Below are 19,097 nucleotides of genomic sequence, written 5' to 3'. Positions count from 1 at the left end.
TATGAGGTCTGCCCTTTTGAAGACAAGGAAACTCATTCTTAAAAAGAGGTTAAGGAACTGGCCCAACATCACAGTTAACAAGTGGTGAAGCTCTTGGCTTGGAAGGTTTGGCTTTATTACCAGAGTTCCATGCCACACCATGCAGCTTAAACCTTCCCGGGCATTCAGATTAGCTGGAGCTATTGATAAATGCACATTTGGACTCAATAAGTCTAGGCAGGGGTGGGTTGAGACTCTGAATTTCTAATATGCTCCCCAGTGATGAGGTGGTAGACCACACTGTGAGTAGCAAGGCACTACACTATTGCAAGGCCATAATTCCTTCTCTTCCAACAGAATGGTATATTTCATTGAGCTGGGAGCCAGGCACTCACACTTGGTTGTATGACCCTGATACATCTGAGACAACACGGAGACAAGAAAGATATCAATTCAGAAACAGTCGTGGTTATGGAATGCATACATTTCCATGTATATTTTTTACAGTAAAAATGCATTTAAAAATCTTTCACAAAAGAAACTTAAAAAATACAAGTAGGGTGTTAAGTTCTCCCCACAACATTCTTTCAGGCATCAACTGTGTAATGGGTGGGAGGGGAGTTCCTGTATGGTTTGATTTAATCATACAAAACACTCATCCACATCATCTCTCATCAAGACATTTACAAATGAAGTGGGGGATTAGGGAAAGGAGGCTCAAAAGAATCAATCTCCAATTTAAGGTTACAGCAGTTCAGAGAAAACTATATCTTTCTGCTTAATGCATAGTCCCTATACAGTACAATATTCCCAAAGCTAATCTGATGTATGGAACTTAGATGTCACTGCCACATCAAAAGTCTTCACAGACGGAGCCAAGCCCAAATAGATAGCACATAGATTTTAAAGTGTCAACTACCATCTGTGACAAAAAGAAAGCCATCAAGATGTTAACGTCACAATATACTCCAGAAGTCCCCCTCCTGATTTCATTTATTTAAAACTCTGGACCGCAATTGAGAGCATCGATCATTTAACATCATGGATTTGGCTATAAAGAGTGAGAGAATTTCGAGCAGTGGAGACTTAAGAATAAAATGTTAGTGCTTATGAAATTGATGAAAAAAGAACTTCACTATTCAGTTGGGTTTTCCCTCCGCCTTCCTACTGCAGCTCAATGTATGCTTTGTATGGAAAACTTGGGTGATAAAAATAGCAGTCACAGAGTTTTTTCTCTTTTATAGCTATAGAAAGTATATTGTGTCTGTTCCAGGAGAGGAACTTGGTTTGTGCATGTCCACACAACTACAGCTACTCATTCTAATGTTATGTATAAACCCTTAAGTCAAATAAAGCTATGAACAATGTAATATTTATATATGCATAGTGTTTTATAAAAGGATTGGCCCACATACTGCTTTTCATCAACACAGAAAGAGCATAAGTCCATAGCACACGGCAAGAAATGAATGGAGAACAGAGAATGCAAACAAGTGCTTAATATTAATAATTCACAGGCAGGTTCACCATGGAGGAAACGATGATATTCAAACTAACTAAAGCTTTAGAGAATTACTTATATAGTCCCCCATTTTAAAACAACTTTACATACCTGATTTAGTTTACAGTAAAATATATCCCAATGAATCAGTTTGTTCCATATTCAAATATAAACACATATCACATTCCTCACAGCTAAATTTTTTGTCATAAATTCTCTTTTATACAAGAAAAAAGGCAACAGTTGTTTCTTTTTTTTTTAAACAGGCTCTATTAATTACAATTTTTAACTCTGTATACATGATAATCGGCTGGTTTTCTCTATTTTTTTTCTTTTTTCTTTTTTTTTAACAGTACCATGAGAACAACAGTGATGGACTTGCAAAGTTTCGTGTCTGTATGGAAAATGCAAAACAGTACTACGGAAATACACAATGCATCATAAGCAGCGGTTTGCTGTAGTGGTCCAACAGGTACAAGCAAACATTTTGGCTCAGCTAGGCAGTGATCCATTTCAACCACATTCCGGGGCTACAGCCGACCCAACCAAACCTCCTGTGGAATAGCAAAAGAATGGGTCTGTTTTCAAAGAAAAACTCACTATGCTTTGTTCTATCCAAAGAATTAAAGGACAAGGTCACAAGGGTAGAGGTTTGCCAACTAGATCTAGAAGTCACATCCTTCTGTCCCTTTCAATCATCTTGGAGACTTTTGTTATGGTTTCAAACAAAAATTGGCATTTCTAAGAATGAGCATGCCCAACCCTTCTTTAAATATCAACAGAGAGGTTCCTTCCACCAAGGCTTATGCCCTTCTCCCCAACTTGGCAAAGGGCAACCGCAGGCTTATGCTAACAAGGGGGAACATACTTTCTGTACTGGGGAGTCTAATGGCTCTCTCACACCAGGCACACTGTCCCACATCCCATCCACTATTCAGCCTCAGATGAGGCAAGACAACACAGAAGGTGTTTGTTGTCCGTTCCTCCTAGTAGTTGAGCAAAGCTGTGATGGCACTGCCTTAATGAGATCTTAATAGATGTTGGTAATGCTAATGAACCTGACCATCTGTGCTTGGGCTGCATTTGGATACTGGCGGCCAACCTTCTCCTTTCTGTGCCTTTCTATGGCCAGGGAGAGTACAAACTGTTTTCTGCACCAGCTCTAACTTGAGAACATAAAATTTCTTTGTGCTGTGTAGTTTAGCGATAAATATCCTTCATTTGCAATAGTAGTCTCTTCATACGGCTTGCTTAATTTTAGGATCATCAGCAATCCTAATCCATTCCAAAGAGTCCTCAGCTTTTACAAATATAACTTTTGCCTTTTTGCTCTTTTTTTTCCCCAAGAAAAACTCCTAACTACAGGATAGCACTACATCACTACATAACAGTCTATATTAATTAACCTTAATAATTTTCCTTACGTAGAGAAAATGATCAACAGCCCCATTTAACCAGAGAGGAAAAGATCACCCCTCAAAAGGGAACAACTCTTAACAATTCTACAGTTTACGTAGAAAGAAAATGTATATCCCTTTGGGGCAGCATTTGGCAAATAATTTCCAAAAAAAGTATGCATTTAAAAATACTTTCTTTAATATTATACATCAGGCACAACACTTTTCATATATATATTTTTTTTCTTATAAGATTTCAAATGCATAAAATGTTTGTGGCTAGTCATAGGATCATTAGGCGTCAGATGCTTCATTAGGTAAGAAACTAAATTATTTCAGGTTTGTGAGCTTCTTCTTAGAACCTTTGACACGGTAAAGGCTGGAATGTGAGTCTCAGATACTGAGGTCGGTGCTACATTCTTTGTAAGGTCGCCGTCTCTGCTCCGGGGGATGTCTGGAACTCCTGCCGGCATCCTGTTTCAGACTCGTCTCATCCCTCTCTCGGTGGCTGCCTCTGTCCTCTTTGTTCCTCTTCTCCAGGGACCGCTCTCTCCTCCGCTCGGGGGACCTTGTCCGCCTCCGGTCGGTGGATTTGGCTCTCCTCTCGGGCGAGCTCCCTCTCTTCCGCTCGGGAGACCGTCTCTGATCCAAGAGTCTCTCTAGAGAGCGCCTCCGCCGGCTGGGGGAGCCTTCCCTCCGGCGGGTGGGGGACCGCTCCCGCCTCCTCTCGGGGGACCCTTCTCGCCTCTTCTCGTGCTTCTCCCTCCTCTCCAAAGTGTTGTCAGCGCTCCGCGTGCCTTCCCTCCGCTTCTCCGGAGATCGCCTCTTGGGGCCATTGGCCATCATCCGCTCGGGTTGGGCGTCTCTTCGTCCCTCGGGTGCCCGGTCCTTGGGTCGGCAAGCCCCGCTGTCGGGTTTTCTAGAAGTTCCGTTCCATGTGTGATGTTCGTTGGGTTGTCTGCTATACTCTCTGCTGCCTTTTGGATCTCTCACGTGTGCCCGCTTTTCCCCATGTGGTGATGATTTGTGAAGATCGGGTGGATAACTGGACTCCAATGGTGGGTGCTGCCGGCGGTCGGGGGGCGCCGCCCTCACTTCCGGAACACCTTGTGGACCGGTGGCGGGGCCGTTCCCGTCGCTGCCGGGGTCTGCGAGGGAAATAAACGGAGAGCGACAGTTTGGTACCAGGGCCCTCCGGCTCCTGTCCCCACCCGCACACTTGTGATCCCATTAGTCACAACAAACAGACAACTGTTAAAGCGGTCAGAATCAAAGCCAACTGAATCTTGGGTTAATTTAATTTTAATTTACTGCAACGAGTCAGGGTTAAAAACTAGTTCTCGTGGCTTTCAGCAGCTAAGCTAGCCTACTGTTCTTTATACTCGAGGATGATTCAAGAACTTGTAACATCCGTGTCAGGAGTTTAGTTTTTAAAGGCACACCCCAAATCATCTGTCTAGAAGGATCAAAATGTTCCCCACCCTGAACTAGCTCCTGCTCCTTTCCCTACCCCTCCGGCCCCTGCCCACCCCTGCCCACCCCTTCCCCCACCCCATGACAGAAAATACTCTTTTCTTTAAAGAATATTTGTTTTAATTTGCTTAAAAATAATCTGGGCTATTGACCTGGAGAAAACTTTCTAGGGAAATGGAATCAACTTATGTTTTGATCTGGGTGGGGATTACACAGAGGTAAAAATTCACGGCACTGTACTCTCAGGCTTTATGCATTTTACTGTATACAAAGTATACTTATATTAAAACAACAACAACAACAACAAACCATCTGGGCTGGTGAGCCAGGGGTATTATAGAGGCAACAAGGCCAGGTGTTGATGAGAGGTAAATGTGACATTATGTGAGGGTTCATTAAACATTCTCTCTACCTTTGTGAATGTGGTTCAACTATTTTCTTTACTTCTGCGTAAGTTTAAGGAACTATTTTTAAAACATGGAGTCTTCTGACAGATAAAAAAGGAGTGGAAGAGAGGTTGTCAGGTACACATTTGATACTGTGTGCGGTTTAGATAGAGGTGCTTTTCTTGATGCTACAGAAGCTGCCATCATTACATCTATGAGCCATGGGGTCACTGGATGGCTTCTTACATCAAGACATCTGTAGACTAAAAAGCAGAGCAGCTCCTGAGGGCTCCTATTTATTGTTACACTATTTGAAATGACACTGCAAATGTTTTAGGTAGCATCTGGGATTTATGAGATCTCTCTTCCAAACAGGGATGCTTTGTCCCACTTAAACCCAGTGACTCATACACATGACCCCATCCCAGGCAAGGCACCTGAAATGACGTGCTGTAGTGTGCAGGGCAAACCCAGGGCCACAGTCAGAGACCAAGGGGTCACAGGTGCCCTTTAAGCGTCTTCCATGAGCCAACAAGGTCAACTTTAAGCAAATCATCTCTTTGACAAATGACCTCCCAAAACTTAGGGTGGGTTTTAACAAAAGCAGAAATGTAGTCTAGAGCAGGGGTTGGGAAATTTCTTCCAAAAAAGGCCAAAGAGGAAGTTTTTATGGTTTTGCAGGTTGCAGAGTTGATCACAACTGTTTACCTCTGCCACTATAGGGCAAAAGCAACCATGGACAACACATAGAAGAAACGGGCATGGCTGTGTGCCAATAAAACGTGGCTGATAAAAACAGGCTGTGGACGAGATCTGGCCTGGGGGCTGTCGTTTGTCAAGAGATCATGGCCTGAGCAGGAAATCTCCTCTTCCTGTCTAGCAAAGTCCTATCCCTCTAGGTGAAAGCTTTGTGATCTGAGGTTTGTTCTTTCTGAATGCTAAGTAGGCATTGCTGAATGCTTAGGAAGTCATTTTAAGATCCAGGTGAGGGGAGGGGCTTCCCTGACTCTCCTACGTCTAACTTGGGGTCTCTTACACCTACTTGGAAGAGAAGGGAGAGTAAGACTTGCACAGGGTCAGTGGTGTACTTACAATTCCAAGAACGCAGGGTGCTCAGAATGAATGCCAAACATATCAAAATAGAGCTAAAGCAGAAGCAATGAGGAAATTAGGCCACAGCACAGAAACACCTAGTATTGATGGAGCTACAAACCGTAGTTTGATTATGGCCCATAAGGTAGAAGCAAGCCTCCCCGAGCTTTTCATTTCTCATACATGCAGCGATATTAGGAGGTATCATCGCTGTAGAAGGGAGGGCCCAGCACCAAGAACAGTCAGAGAGAAAGAGAAAGAGAGAAAGAGAAAAAGTTGAACGTTTAGATTCCCTATAACACAGAGGAAAGAAAAAAAATCTGCATTTGTTAACATAGGGCAAAGAGAGTTTATTTGTCCAGTCAGACAGTCTAAGGCAACACTCAAATAAGGCTGCAGAGACCGACATCAGAACCGTGACGCTTTCAGACAGCCAGATAAGGTGACTCGAGAACCCAGACAATGGATGCATCCTTTTTTCTTTTTCTTTTTTGTTTTTCAAACAACTGGAACAATGACAGGCTGGCATAGGAGAGCATTAACAATAAACAACAGAAGAACAGAGTTCCCTCCCTCCCCCCACCCCTCCCTCCCCAAGATCGCGGCAGTTAAATTAAGTACAAAAAACTCATTACAAAAATAGCCTCACAGAGAAGCAGGTTCCAATCAAGTCAGAAAAATATTGGAACGGAACATATTATAACCCATTTGTGACTCTAATCAATAGAATTAGAGAGACTGAGTCCCAATGACACATGGTGACATTACAGCAGCACAACCCTGGCAAGTTCCACCCTTCTTGGAAAACAGTGTATTTAAACGATCTTTATTTTTAGCCCAAAGAACAGTGGTTAGTGTTGGATTTTTCATCCTCAGTGCAACAGACAGAGGTTTTGAGAAGGTACACAGGTTACTGACGATGACTCTCAAATGAAATATCACATCCAACAGAGAAGCATAGGGGAGACAGAAAGGGGAGACAATGTTACACAGTTTCAGTGGCATAGATACACCTACGGTCAAGGTTTAGTATAATGCACAGCTGCGGCATCTTCATGTCGTCAGAATACCTCCCCTGTGGTTGGCCAAGTTTAAAGGGGCCTCGTCTGCTACCCGCTCATCCCCCACCTCGGGCCCCTCGTATTGTGCACCTGCAGGAATGTCCAACACCTGGGAAGGCTGTCCTTCAAAGAAGTCATCCTCCTTGAGCTGCATCTGAATTAATGATCTCATCAAGTCCAAAACGCAACTGGGAATTGAGCGGAATGACTTTCGGAAAAGAGGGTGATAACAGATAAATCCCTAATAAAGGGGACCAACGTATATGGGGGTCATTCAATCACAGTTTCTATAGAAACTTCTGTAGACCTTTGGTTGGGACGAAGAGCCCTACATCGAGGGCATAGCTTTTTTTTTTTTTTTTTTAAATTTTAAACAAGAATCTCAAATAAATAGGACATAATTATTATAATATACAATATTTTGCCATCAGAACACTAAGCTATGTAAAGATCATTGCTGTTCAGTCAAATTATGTCTATGGATATGACAAAGGAACTCTATGTATAAGCTGGCTTTCCTCACAGGAAAGGTATAGTGACGTGTTTCCCTCATGATGAGCACTGGGAAGCTATTTCATCCTCTATCACCTAAAAACGTATGGCTAATATATCAACAGTTTTGTTTGTTTTGTAGTAGTGGGCTCAGGTGGTCTGATTTGGGGTAGGGACCAGTAGGGGGGATGCAGACGTACTGTATACAGAGCATCAAGGAGGTGAGCAAGGCCCCCAAATCATCTCCAAATTTCACGCCTCTTAAATTAAGACATCAATTAACCAAAAAAGAGAGAGAGGAAAAAAAAAAAGAATTGTGCCTCAATATATCACTCAGGAAACCTGCTTTCCTGCTTCGTAAAAGGCGTTTAGTCATTTTGTGCTAACAATTGGATCTGAGAAACAGTTTGGCACAGTTCAAACAAACATTCCTTCGCTCTTGGTCGGACTAGACAAAACGTTCTCTCTGATTATCAGAAAGGGGGCTACAGAGATCTTGTCTTAGGCCACGCCCCAGTCCACGTAAGCAAGCAAAAGGATGAAATGTGTAGAGATTTCACAACAAGCGAGGCAAATAATCACATGGTGCGAAAGGCTGGTAAGACACTGGTGAACAGGGGAAACAAAAAGACTTTCCTGCTGCAGTTCTGGAGACAAATTCATGGAGTCATGCCAGGGAAGGAAGGAATGTTTTCATAGTTTGACCCACCATATTCTGGTACCGAGCCGTCTCCCCGCTTCAGAAACAGACGCACTCTGCGGCCACCGTTCTTAATCAGTTCTATAGCCCGAGAATGCCTCATGTTTTTGGTGGTCTCGCCATTGATCTCTAAAATTTCATCGCCAATCTGCCAAAGCAAGAGAGAGCAAAGTGAGAAGACCACAAAAGGGCTCCACGAGCGCTCGAGGCGCTTTATGATTTGAAATTCTTTCATTAATTCATTCGCCAACCATTTATGAAACGAACTCCAGAAAGATCTTCCATTGTTTAGAAGACAGCAGTGAAAAAAAAAAGCCCCATATCCCTGTCCTCATGCAGACAATATTCTAATGGGGGAAAGACAACAGGAAACTTATAAAAGTGCAGGCTTACTGGGCCGTGCAAGTGCTAAGGAAAAAAAGAAAGAAGAGGGGAACATGAACATTTGAGGGAAGGGAGATGTGGCTGACAGCGTTTAGAATGGCTCCCCATGGTCCCTGCTTCCGTGAACTCACATCCTGTGTAATCTCTCTTCCTTTCAGTGTGCGCTGGAATTAGTCACTTGCTTCTAACAAACAGTATGGTAAATGGGACTGAAGGTCAATTCAAGGATAAGCTTACAAAATAATGCCAGCTTCTGTCTTACTGGCCCTCTTTTCTTCTCTCACTTGTTCATTCTGATGCAGGCTGGGAGCTGTCCTACAGCATCCACGATGAAGAAATGAGGAAGGATTTGGGCCAAGAGCCCAGGATGCACTGAACCCAGCCAACAATCTTATAAGTGAGCTTCAAGGCAAAAACCTTCCCCAGCCGAGCCTTTGAGATGAGGCTAAACTCCTGGCTGATACACTGACTGCAGCATTCACTATGTGTCAGCTGCTGTTCTAGGCACTGAAGATAAAGGAGTGAAGAAGACAGGCAAGGTCGCTGGGCGCATGGAGCACGTACTCTGGAAGGCAGATGAGAAAAAGCACTGGCTTTGGAGTTTAAAGCAATGGCTCTGAGTCCTACACCACTTCTTAGCTGAGTGACCTTTTCCAAGTCCTCTGCCTTTTTGGTGTTCACTTCCTCATCCGTACAAGTGGAGGTTCTGACAACTCATGCCTACCAAGCTGAGCAGGTCCAATCAAATACTACATGTCAACGTGTCTTGTGAATTATACAACATCATACAAAATATCTTAACAGTATTTCATTCAGTCAGAGACTTTTTTAACACCCAATCCACAGTGGGTGATCAACGTGTTAAGTGAGTAAAGATATTGAAAAGCATATGCCATGTGTTTGAAATTTTTAAAAAAGGAGTACACCACTGTACATATTCCCTTGTATATGCAGATTGTGCATGTGTATGCATATAAGGAACTGGTATATAGTTTGACCCTGGAAATGATATTTTTACTATGTACTATTTTTCTCTATTTTTAAAAAACAATATTCATGGTCTACTTCCTCAACTTAAAAAAAAAAAAAGGAAGAAAGCTCATTAAAAAATTCAGTCTGAAGAAACTTAAAATTCAAGATTCTGTCTTAAGTTCCAAGTGTTAAGTTCTCCACCTTTGGTGACTTTTCCCCCTCTTTCTGCTCAGGACTAATTTTATTCGCTTTTTTCCTTTCCTGACCTGACTCTCTATTTCTTTCAATCCATAGCAAATTGCTCCCTATGTGTATGTCTCCATCTATGTTCCGTATCTTTAGTGAGCAGATGTTTTCTTCCTCTTTTAATCATCTGATCTGCCCAGGAGAGCATCATATTCATACGTGGTAAGAGATGTAAGATATCTGAACAGAACAGAATGGACTTCTGGCATGAGTGCATTTAAAATTTGCAGCTTTAACTACTATCAGCCAACTTTGAATATTTACGCCATGGAGTTGTTGGCTCTCTGCTAATGGCATCTCTGCTGTTGCTGAGGCCAGAGGAAGGCGGCTGGTGACAAACTATAGAGACTGAATGGAGCTCTCCACCCAGCACCTACAGAACCACCCAGCCTTCTGGCTCTCTAAGAACGCTGGTATTCCCAGGAATTCCTGTGAAGTGCATGTCCCCTGAGATTAAGTATATGAATTATGGAAAGGGGATTCAGAAAATATCTACTTTAATAAGTTTATAAGTCATTTTAATCCTTCATTCATCCTCAGAACTGGAAAAGCTCACCTAACTTCACCAGTAACAACGACCAATGATCAAGGAAGACATTCATGCCAGGGTGGGGGTCATGCAGTTAAGAATGTCCTGAAAGCTGTAGATTCCAACCATAAGATGTAAGCAGTCACTGTAGCTGACTTATTTACATCCACTCCAGACTCCTCTATCTACTCACCCTCATCTTTCCACACCTTTCTGCAGGACCATCCTCTGCTAAGCGCAGAACATAGAGGTCCATGTTATACTCCCGGCCCCCTCGAAGACTGAAGCCAAATCCCTTGGCTCCTCTTTCCAGTTCCACAGTGTAAAAATCTTGCTCCTATTTGAAGAAATTAAGTGCAGTCATTCTGGGAGAACTTAAATCCACACACATTTCTATCTCCTCCAATTATTCTTCTTCTTCTCCATTAAGCTCACTTGACAAAAAAGGCACCATCTTTATCCCCTTCTTGATGGTTCTCCATTGTTTATTAATATCCATTAAGCTTAAGAGTCGGAGCTTCAGTATGTGAAAACACGCAGGAACGTGCGCACATACACACCGACGTGCATACATTAAAACTTAATCAGTGAGGCTGCGACTCACATTTGCAGCAGGAAAATCCTCCATTAGGATACCACCAGGTACGTTGCTGGGTGTTCAGCTTCCCTGCCCCATGCCCTAAGAATGCTCCCCCACCAAAATGCCAGCAGGGCCCATCATTGGGATACCAACAACTTCCACATGTCCAGAGAGTGGTTCCCATCCTGGATGAGGAGAATGAGGAGTGGGTGAGGGAAGGCTCTGAGAAGACCAGCTACCAAGGAATTGATTTAACTCGGTATCACCCAACATTTCCCAAATTTGTTTCGCCTGCTATCACTTGGGTGCCCTCCATTACCACCTTGGGGGACAGGGAGGTAGAATTATGGGTCTTATCTGAAATTCACAAGTCTAATAAACACCTCAACAAAAAGACATGCTCTTGACATAAATGCCTTTGTGAAGACCATGAACAGGTAGTTCTGCTCTTTCTCTGATCACCAATCCTTGAGATAATTATAGTTTTTTATTTTGCTTTTTTCCCCCCCTTCCTAGAAAAGGATGTCTAGGAATATTTTTCAAAGGTAGTAAAATGTCATTACCTTGACCACCAAATGTGAGTACATATTTAGTACATCCCCCTCACAAAAGGTTATTTATTTTAATTGAAGGTACCTTATAAAAGGTATCTGGTAAAAATAGCTTCAGAAAGTTGTAAGGAAATGTAAAAAGCAAACAAGGGAAAAAGATAAACGGCCCTCACCTGTGTTGCCTGGGGTGCTTTGAACTCAAACTGAGATTCCGGCTTTGGTTTGGTGGTATTCCTGCCAAAGAGAGAGAAATAAATTAAGAGCAACCCGTGGGGAGACTGAGAAAGAATCAAGGAGGAGTATTGTCCAACCAAGGAGTTACTTTTTTCCCCTTTAAAGTAACAAAAGAAAGCAAAGCCATGTCTGACCTGGTCTCCTGGGCCCCTGGCTGAGAAGGGGTGTGTGTGGTGGTGATGGTGGCAATCTTCTCCGCATTGGTCAGCAAAGTGGCATTCGAAGACTCTGCAGGGTGAGACAGAGCATCGTGAAACGGGCTGCAGAGGAGACATCGTCAAATCAGGAGGTGTGCACAAGCCCCACATCTGAATGACGTCTGGCTTCTCTGTCACCACTTCCAACACTTCTGACTTGAATTTCTAAACAAGAGTCCAAGGACCATTCTAAGATGTTCTATGATGTGAGCCACATACACCCTCATTACCCTCCTCCCAACCAGACATCTCCACAAATGAAATAAAGAGTTTGCCTAAGAAAATAGTCCTCTAAAATTGTAGCCAAGGTAGGTGCCTCGCACTCCTCTCCCACTACTTAAAAAGGACAGTCCTATCAAAATACTGGGCCCCAAAAGGACTATTTCCCAGAATTCTACAGGCTGATAATAAATGTCTCTGCTAATGTGCCCTGCAACTTATCAGCGATACGGAGTGAGTCTGCTTGATTTTCTCATGTGAATATTAAAACCAAAAGTGTGCTAAGATCTTGCTAAATACACAAAAGCACACAACATCTACTTTCTTTTGCCAATGCTTTTAAATGAAGCACAACTGAAGATGTGAAATTACCGTGAGATCTCATCTAATATCACTCATGAAAAGTTCATTTTAAAACTTCATTAGTTAGAGCCAGAGTTTGTAAATCTCAGTCATATAAATCAGGAAGTCATCCTAATGTAATGAATATGATTATATTCTTATGTAAATTGACTTTCTTCTCCACTAAATATATTCATAAACAACTTCATTAATCTCTGACAGTTTGGAGACCCAGGATATGAAAACACTCATGAACATGCCTATAGACTGTAAACCAACATGCATATATGAAAATGTAATCATCCACGTAGTAATGGTTATATGTTCTTTCACTAATTATTTCTCCATTATGATTAAGGCAGATAGTAAGCAACTATGAGTGAGTTAAACTTTTAATATTTATTTTTAGGTTGACAGTTTGGAACTTAGCACAAATTTTTTAATCAAGAAAATGCTAAATGTGGTGGTGAAATTCTAAGACTGGCCTACAGATGCCCAGTTAATTCATAGCGTGCCCTGAAGTCTAGAATTTTTGAGAAGTCCTATAGTTTACAGTAGGCGCTCTGATGTTTGTGGAATTCATGCATCTCCCCACCACATACAACACAGTTCCCATGGGAAGTGCATGGTAAGTATTCCTATCCGGGATACCTGGACTACATCCCTCCACTGCAGTCTTGGGTGACAAGACATCCCACTAATTCCGATGACGTGTGGTCTATCTTCCTTTAATTTCTGAGGTTATTACTCAGCTTGGGGCTGGCTTCCTGTTATTCTATCTTCATTACACAAAGTTGTTAAAAAACATGGGCTGGAGACTCAAATCCAGGTTCAGATCCCTTCCCACCCCCTCATTAGCTGTGTGCCTTATTTTCCTCATCTGATAGAAGAGGGTGATGACAATAATTCCATTTTCCTGGATAAAAGTATATGAAAGGTTTAGCACAGTACCTGACATAACAGTAGGCACTCAATTCACACTTACTGCAGCTATGGTCCTTGCTACTATTTTTCTTTTTTTAAAAAAAATTGTTTTACTGGAGGTACCAGGATTGGTACCGGGATTGAAGTCAGGACCTTGTGCATGCTAAGCATGTGCTCACCAACTGAGCTATACCACCCCCTCACCTTGCGACTACTTCTACTTTGTAATTATTACTGTGGGAACTTGTATAAGTTATCTAAACTCTCTGCAAAATGAGAAAGTTGCAGTATGGTTTTAACAGTTTAGATTCTAGCCCTAGAGCTTAATTTTGGCAGCTAAGGCACAAGATGAGTAAGAAAATGGAACCAGATCAAGTGAACAACAACGTGAATCTCGTTCATGCTTTAGGACGATGTCACCCACAAAATCTGTTTGATCAAGCATTGCTCCAGATTCTGAGGGAACAGTAACCTGTGGTCAAATAAGGGTGAGAAATATGGGTGAAACAGAGAGAAAGGTTTTTGTGTGACTGCGTTTTATTTTTCCTGTGGACTCTTCAGGGCCCTCAACTGCGCCAGTGAGCCTTGTGACTCTCTAAGGTGGGGGAGCAGGTGGTGCGTTTCAAGCTTGGCGGGAGGCAGTTCAGCATCATGGTCATGAGGTCAGATTCTACAGTCAGACTGACGGGCTTTGCGACCCAAACCGCCCATGTGAGATAACAGAAAGATCTAAGAAAATGGGCACAAAGATTATGCGGGAAGTAAGTATTTGGGTTCGTGCCTGGCACGTAAAAGCTGCTCAAAAAAGGTGAGCATATTTTTTTCTTGGTGGCATGGATTTATTACTGTTAGCACAGTGGTAAGAGCATATTATTAGTTGCAGTTAACTAGTGCAACCAAAGTGATGGATCTAAGTGCGCCCCCTGTGTCAGTACAGAGGACTAAGAGACTACAGCCTGTTTGCCAGAAGTTCCATAAACATGTGTATTTGTTCTTTAAAAAAAGAAAAGAAGAAAAACTTCTTATTGTTCATTGTAATTAATTTTATGGAGACTCTCTGGGAGATCAGAAGACTGCTCGGGCCATGGGGAAATCATAATCAGGATACCAAAAAGAACGTTTCCTTGTAATTAAAGTGATTATAATTACTGAATTGTGCAGAGGCTTGCCTTTAGGTTCTTGGGTGCTTTTGGTAGCCAGAGTTTTCTAGGCAGATCAGATTCTATTCTCAAACAATTTTAATATTTCTGCCATTTTCAAGACTTGATGAGGTATAACGATCACTCAATACACGTATAAGTAGAACTCTTATTAATTTTCCTCCTATCATTCCTTTGCTATTTTTTGAGTATTTGTAAGCAAATCTGATTTGGATTGAAGCTTAACTTGAAGTGTTTCAAAAATGAACACTAAGTTTGCAAATGCCTATTCGAGCCCACTGAATTTTCCTCCTTTGGTTGTCTTTCTTAATCTATGAACCACCACCATTTCTCAATCAGACAATGTGCCAAGGACTGTGCTATGTGATTATCACATGGACTATTTCATTTCATCCTCACAACCCAATGACAGGTCCAATTATTACCCCCATTTTAGAGATGGAGACACTGAGGTTTAGAAGAAGTAGGCAACATGTCCAAGGACATTCAGAGAGTAAGTGGAGGTGCTAGGAATTAAACCCAGAGCCTGCCTGATGGTTAACTTTCAGTTTTATTCCGTTTACAAGGGAATTATGTGTTAGTTTCAAGGAAATCGTAGCTAATTGGTACATTCCCTTCAAATAAGTAAGCACTTTTATCTTCATGTACATATACAACCAACTTCACTAAGCAGTATCACAAATTAATTAAAATACAAAACACCCTGGTTTTGACTTGGAGATTACATGGGCCACGTTCCAAGCACTAAAATAATTTTTAGTATACCCTGGATTTCCAGGATGCTTTTTAATATCTATAAAGTTATATTTATTTTAATGAACTTTTAAGTCTTCATTGAGAATTAAACCAAGACAGTATGCGTTAAAATTCTCTCCAGCTTTTAAAATACAGAGATGAAGCCTATTATCACAAATCTGTATCTCTATCCCAAAGCAAACTTTGTCCCCTATAATAGGAAAAAAATAATAAAAGAAAGGCCTGATATAAGAATGCACTCCAGCAGCAGTTTTAGAAAGGGATGTCAATGTATCTGACTTTTCAAACTCCAAGATGGACAGACAGATTGGCTGTTTTTGCAATAAATTCCAGAGCGCCCTCTACCCTCTATTAAACAGTTGTTACACCTGCTTTAGCTCTCCCAGAGGAATGAAAATGGGTATTACTGCTCTTTCCTTAGCAATTGTGCATCAAGAGAAGCATGTCCCAGCTCTCCAGGCACTGCCACGGTGCCGTGCTACATCAGGGCACTAACTATGGCAAGAGCGTGTATCTTGGATTTCAACTTATCTCTGTGACAAGTGATTACAATTCTAACCTTGCTCCCATGTTCATGTCCTCAGCCTCTCTTACGGAATCCAGATTACAAGGCCAAGCAAATCGACAAAGGAGACAATCACTCCTTTCATACATATTTTAATGCATAAACACATGTTTAATAAATGCTCTGAAGGGAGCATCTGAAAATCTGAATCCCGTAAAGATTTGAAGAGTCTTGAGAGACTTTTTAAATATGGATGATTGAAACCCTGTTCTTTCTGACAGAGTATACGCTAGCTATCATATCCACAGAGCCTCCTATTAAGATAATTAAACTCTTTCATGCCCTTGCCAAGGAAACAGCAGTATCTGTGTTCCAAGTCCTACTTCCTATATGAGCAAATACTTTATTTTATTTTTTTAATTGGGGGGGTGATTAGGTTCATTTATTTATTTTTAACAGAGGTACTGGGGATTGAACCCAGGACCTCGTGCATGCCAAGCACACACTCTACCACTGACAAGCAAATACTTTAAAATAGAGAGATGTGAACTACAAATTTAAGACCATATTTCAATAATACATCTTTAAGCTCATAAATATTTTCAGTACCTTGAACCTCATTCAGACTTATGATTCTATGTTAGCCTGGCTTAGTCAGGGTCTGCCCTGTCTGACTAGAGTCTCACTCCCACCCCAGACTTTAGAGGGTATTTCTATACAAGTGGTAGGAAGCATGTGTGGTTTGACCTGTCGAATTTCAAGATTCAGTAATGTTGAGCCCCTGTTTAGGCCTTTCTGTGTTGTCACTGTCCATTTCCTATCCCTCAGCCATATCTCAGAGGAGAATAAGATCTGCCCCTACTTTGTCTCCCAACCTTGTCCCCAAGGTAGTAAAAGCAGAGATGGTCAGGACTGCCCTGATCTAGGCCTGTCTGGCAATTCTGAAGGTAGGCTTTCTAACAACACAATAATGCCAAACCAAGGGGGTCATGTTTCAAAGCTTTTGTAAGAGGAGGGCTGGTAGAGCAAGAAAGGTAAGAGAGAAATAGCAGAAGGAGAGTGAGGGAAACTGGAGACTGAGAGAAGTGAAGATGGAGAATGAAGTGATACAACAAGAAAAAAAATTAGGCAGCATGAGCTAGATAAAGCAGTGATTTGGACTGGGTTCCAAGCACTGCACAACCCAGAACGCATCTTTCTGAAGTGCCTCCTTGGGTTTCTGAGAACAGTACCCCAGACAAGATGGATTTCAAAGAGCTCCAAAGCCACTCTGATGGAGAATTTCAGTCTCCCCATGAGGATCATGCAGTAAAATGTCTCTCGGCTATTTGACTGATTAAATACTAGAGTGAGAGACCTGAAGGAGACCAGAGGTCCCTACCATGGAGAGAACACCTGCCGTTTACCTTTCAGTCTATCACGTCAAACACACTTTTTCATGGAGAGGTAGTGGATCCAGCACAATTTCCTCTTCATCAAAATGTAACGGTCAGTCCCTCTCTCCTAAGTTTTTGCAAAACCCTCCTGGATTGCTGCGACATCTCTCTAGAAAACTAACATGTCTGCCTTCACTCTAATTTCCAAGTTGGCAATTTTGGGCCCCAGTTAAAAGATGAGAATCACAAATCCACCATCTGCCAGACTTGATGCCCTTCACCTGGACTTTGAAAATTACAAGATAATTGATAAAGAGTTTTATTATCATGGCAATGAATTCCTGAAACATCTTGGGATAAAAATCACATCCTCAGCAGCAAACCAATCCTTAACTACGCTGTATCAACTTTAATGTTTACTTTCTTGTAACATATTTCAAGTACTGAAGCTTAAAAAATGTCTTTTTATTGACAATTGTTATTGCATAGTCTAGCCTGCTTTATATTTTTGCATGTTCAGATTTTCCAAAAAATATTTTCGATTGCACAACATTGAATTAAGTCAACAAATATATGCACAGTTGTATAAGTTACTTCTGCGTATTTATGTCTTTTCTGACTGTGAACCCTTTTTCTAAGCCCTTCTCTCAAGTTCTTTCTTCCCTTCCTTCCTTTTTGGAAATTCTCATTCTCACATTAAGACTGACTTAACATAGACCCAGCAAGTCAATTCCTGTGTCCAATTCTTTTGAATTAGTTTTTTGAAATCTCGCCACAGCATGCAGATGAATGTATCTCAATTTATATATTACGTTAGGCTCTCTCAACCATTTGTCAATGAATTTTTCTGGCTTCCTTCATCTTTTCCATTAGGAACCTATGTTCGATCATCTTGTGATCACTCTTCTAAATTGTAATAGCTTCCCAGAGTGGTGAATTGGTAGAGTGGACTCCAGACCAGATGGTAAATTACTAACCATGCCTCTGAGGCAGGCTGAAATAGACCATCATTCAAGAAGCTATTTTTTCCTTCCACATTTGGTATGGGATATTTTTGGCACAGAGAAACTTCTCTGTTCTTGGAATGAACAATTTTAAAATATTTTTTGTTTGGTTTTGGATTGACTTTTTCTGGAAGGCACAGTCTGTATCACTCAAATTTTAAACTAATAAAGCTCATTTTCTAACAATTAGTAACTGTTCATCTGTGAATTAATTTCAGATAACATCTTTGATTATCTTATTTTACAGATCAATGGCATAGAATTTTTATCACACTATCTCCACAAACCACATTTTCCTCTTTAGAAAAACACACTAGTTTTTAACATATACATTTTATTTTATAACCTACATAGGAAGAATGAAAAAAAAAAAAGACCCTGAAACATTCTCGGACAAGTATCACTTTCTTCCCAAGGGCAAAGTCTGCTTAGAAGGAAGACAATATTTAGGACTTAATTCTCTGAAGGATCTATACTTAGTGACATTAGTATATTAACTTCATTTTTAATTAATACGAATAATGACTATTGATATATTTTGTTAGATAACTTTTTAATTTGAGGGGTGGGGGGAGCTAGCCTGTGTACTAAAGGATGTGTACTGGCCTCTACTCACTACATGCCATTAGCACCCACTCCAGACAATGTCAAATGTCCCTTGGAGGGCAGAATTGCCACTGGTATATAAGAACCAAATATCTGAATTTAATCAAACAAACAAACAAGAACATGCTTATTTTAAAGTAGATACAATCTATCAAAAATACTGAGTTTTTTTTTTCTTTCTTTATCCACATGCAAAACATTAGGGACAAACTAAGCAGACACAAATCCTAAGACTCTCTCATTAAGTAAAACACTTGAATATATCTACTTATTCTGAAAACAAAACAAAACAAGCAAACAAACAAACAAACAAAAACTACCATAGCATTGGTTCTGTATTGTCATTATATAAGTTTTGTGCTGTCATATTATATACACTTAAGTTTTAGTAATTGTTTTTAAAACATCATTAATAATTTCCAGGTATCAGG

At 41.1% G+C, this 19,097-nt stretch overlaps 1 protein-coding gene across 17 annotated transcripts in view; it reads right to left on the bottom strand.

The window, feature by feature from the left end:
* Window positions 1-445: 445 nt before the first annotated feature.
* The window catches only part of MAGI1 (membrane associated guanylate kinase, WW and PDZ domain containing 1), a 577,834-nt gene continuing 559,182 nt past the window's right edge, over window positions 446-19,097 (bottom strand). For 14 of the 17 annotated variants that reach the window (XM_074344506.1, XM_074344518.1, XM_074344508.1 and 11 more), the window contains 5 exons: window positions 11,712-11,805; window positions 11,517-11,577; window positions 10,406-10,549; window positions 8,091-8,229; window positions 446-4,025 (listed from right to left, as the gene is read on the bottom strand). In XM_074344506.1, coding sequence (XP_074200607.1) covers window positions 3,271-4,025; window positions 8,091-8,229; window positions 10,406-10,549; window positions 11,517-11,577; window positions 11,712-11,805 — 1,193 coding nt within the window. In that variant the 3' untranslated portion in view covers window positions 446-3,270. Of the gene's footprint in view, window positions 4,026-5,949; window positions 6,039-6,411; window positions 8,230-10,405; window positions 10,550-11,516; window positions 11,578-11,711; window positions 11,806-19,097 lie in introns of those variants that run through there. The other 3 variants (XM_074344521.1, XM_074344522.1, XM_074344520.1) reach the window with 2 other exon arrangements.

The sequence above is a fragment of the Camelus bactrianus genome, chromosome 17 (genome assembly GCF_048773025.1).
Source record: "Camelus bactrianus isolate YW-2024 breed Bactrian camel chromosome 17, ASM4877302v1, whole genome shotgun sequence".
Taxonomy (NCBI): Eukaryota; Metazoa; Chordata; class Mammalia; order Artiodactyla; family Camelidae; genus Camelus; species Camelus bactrianus.
Note: the sequence above shows the minus strand (reverse complement) of the source record. Positions and strands in the feature narration are given on the sequence as shown.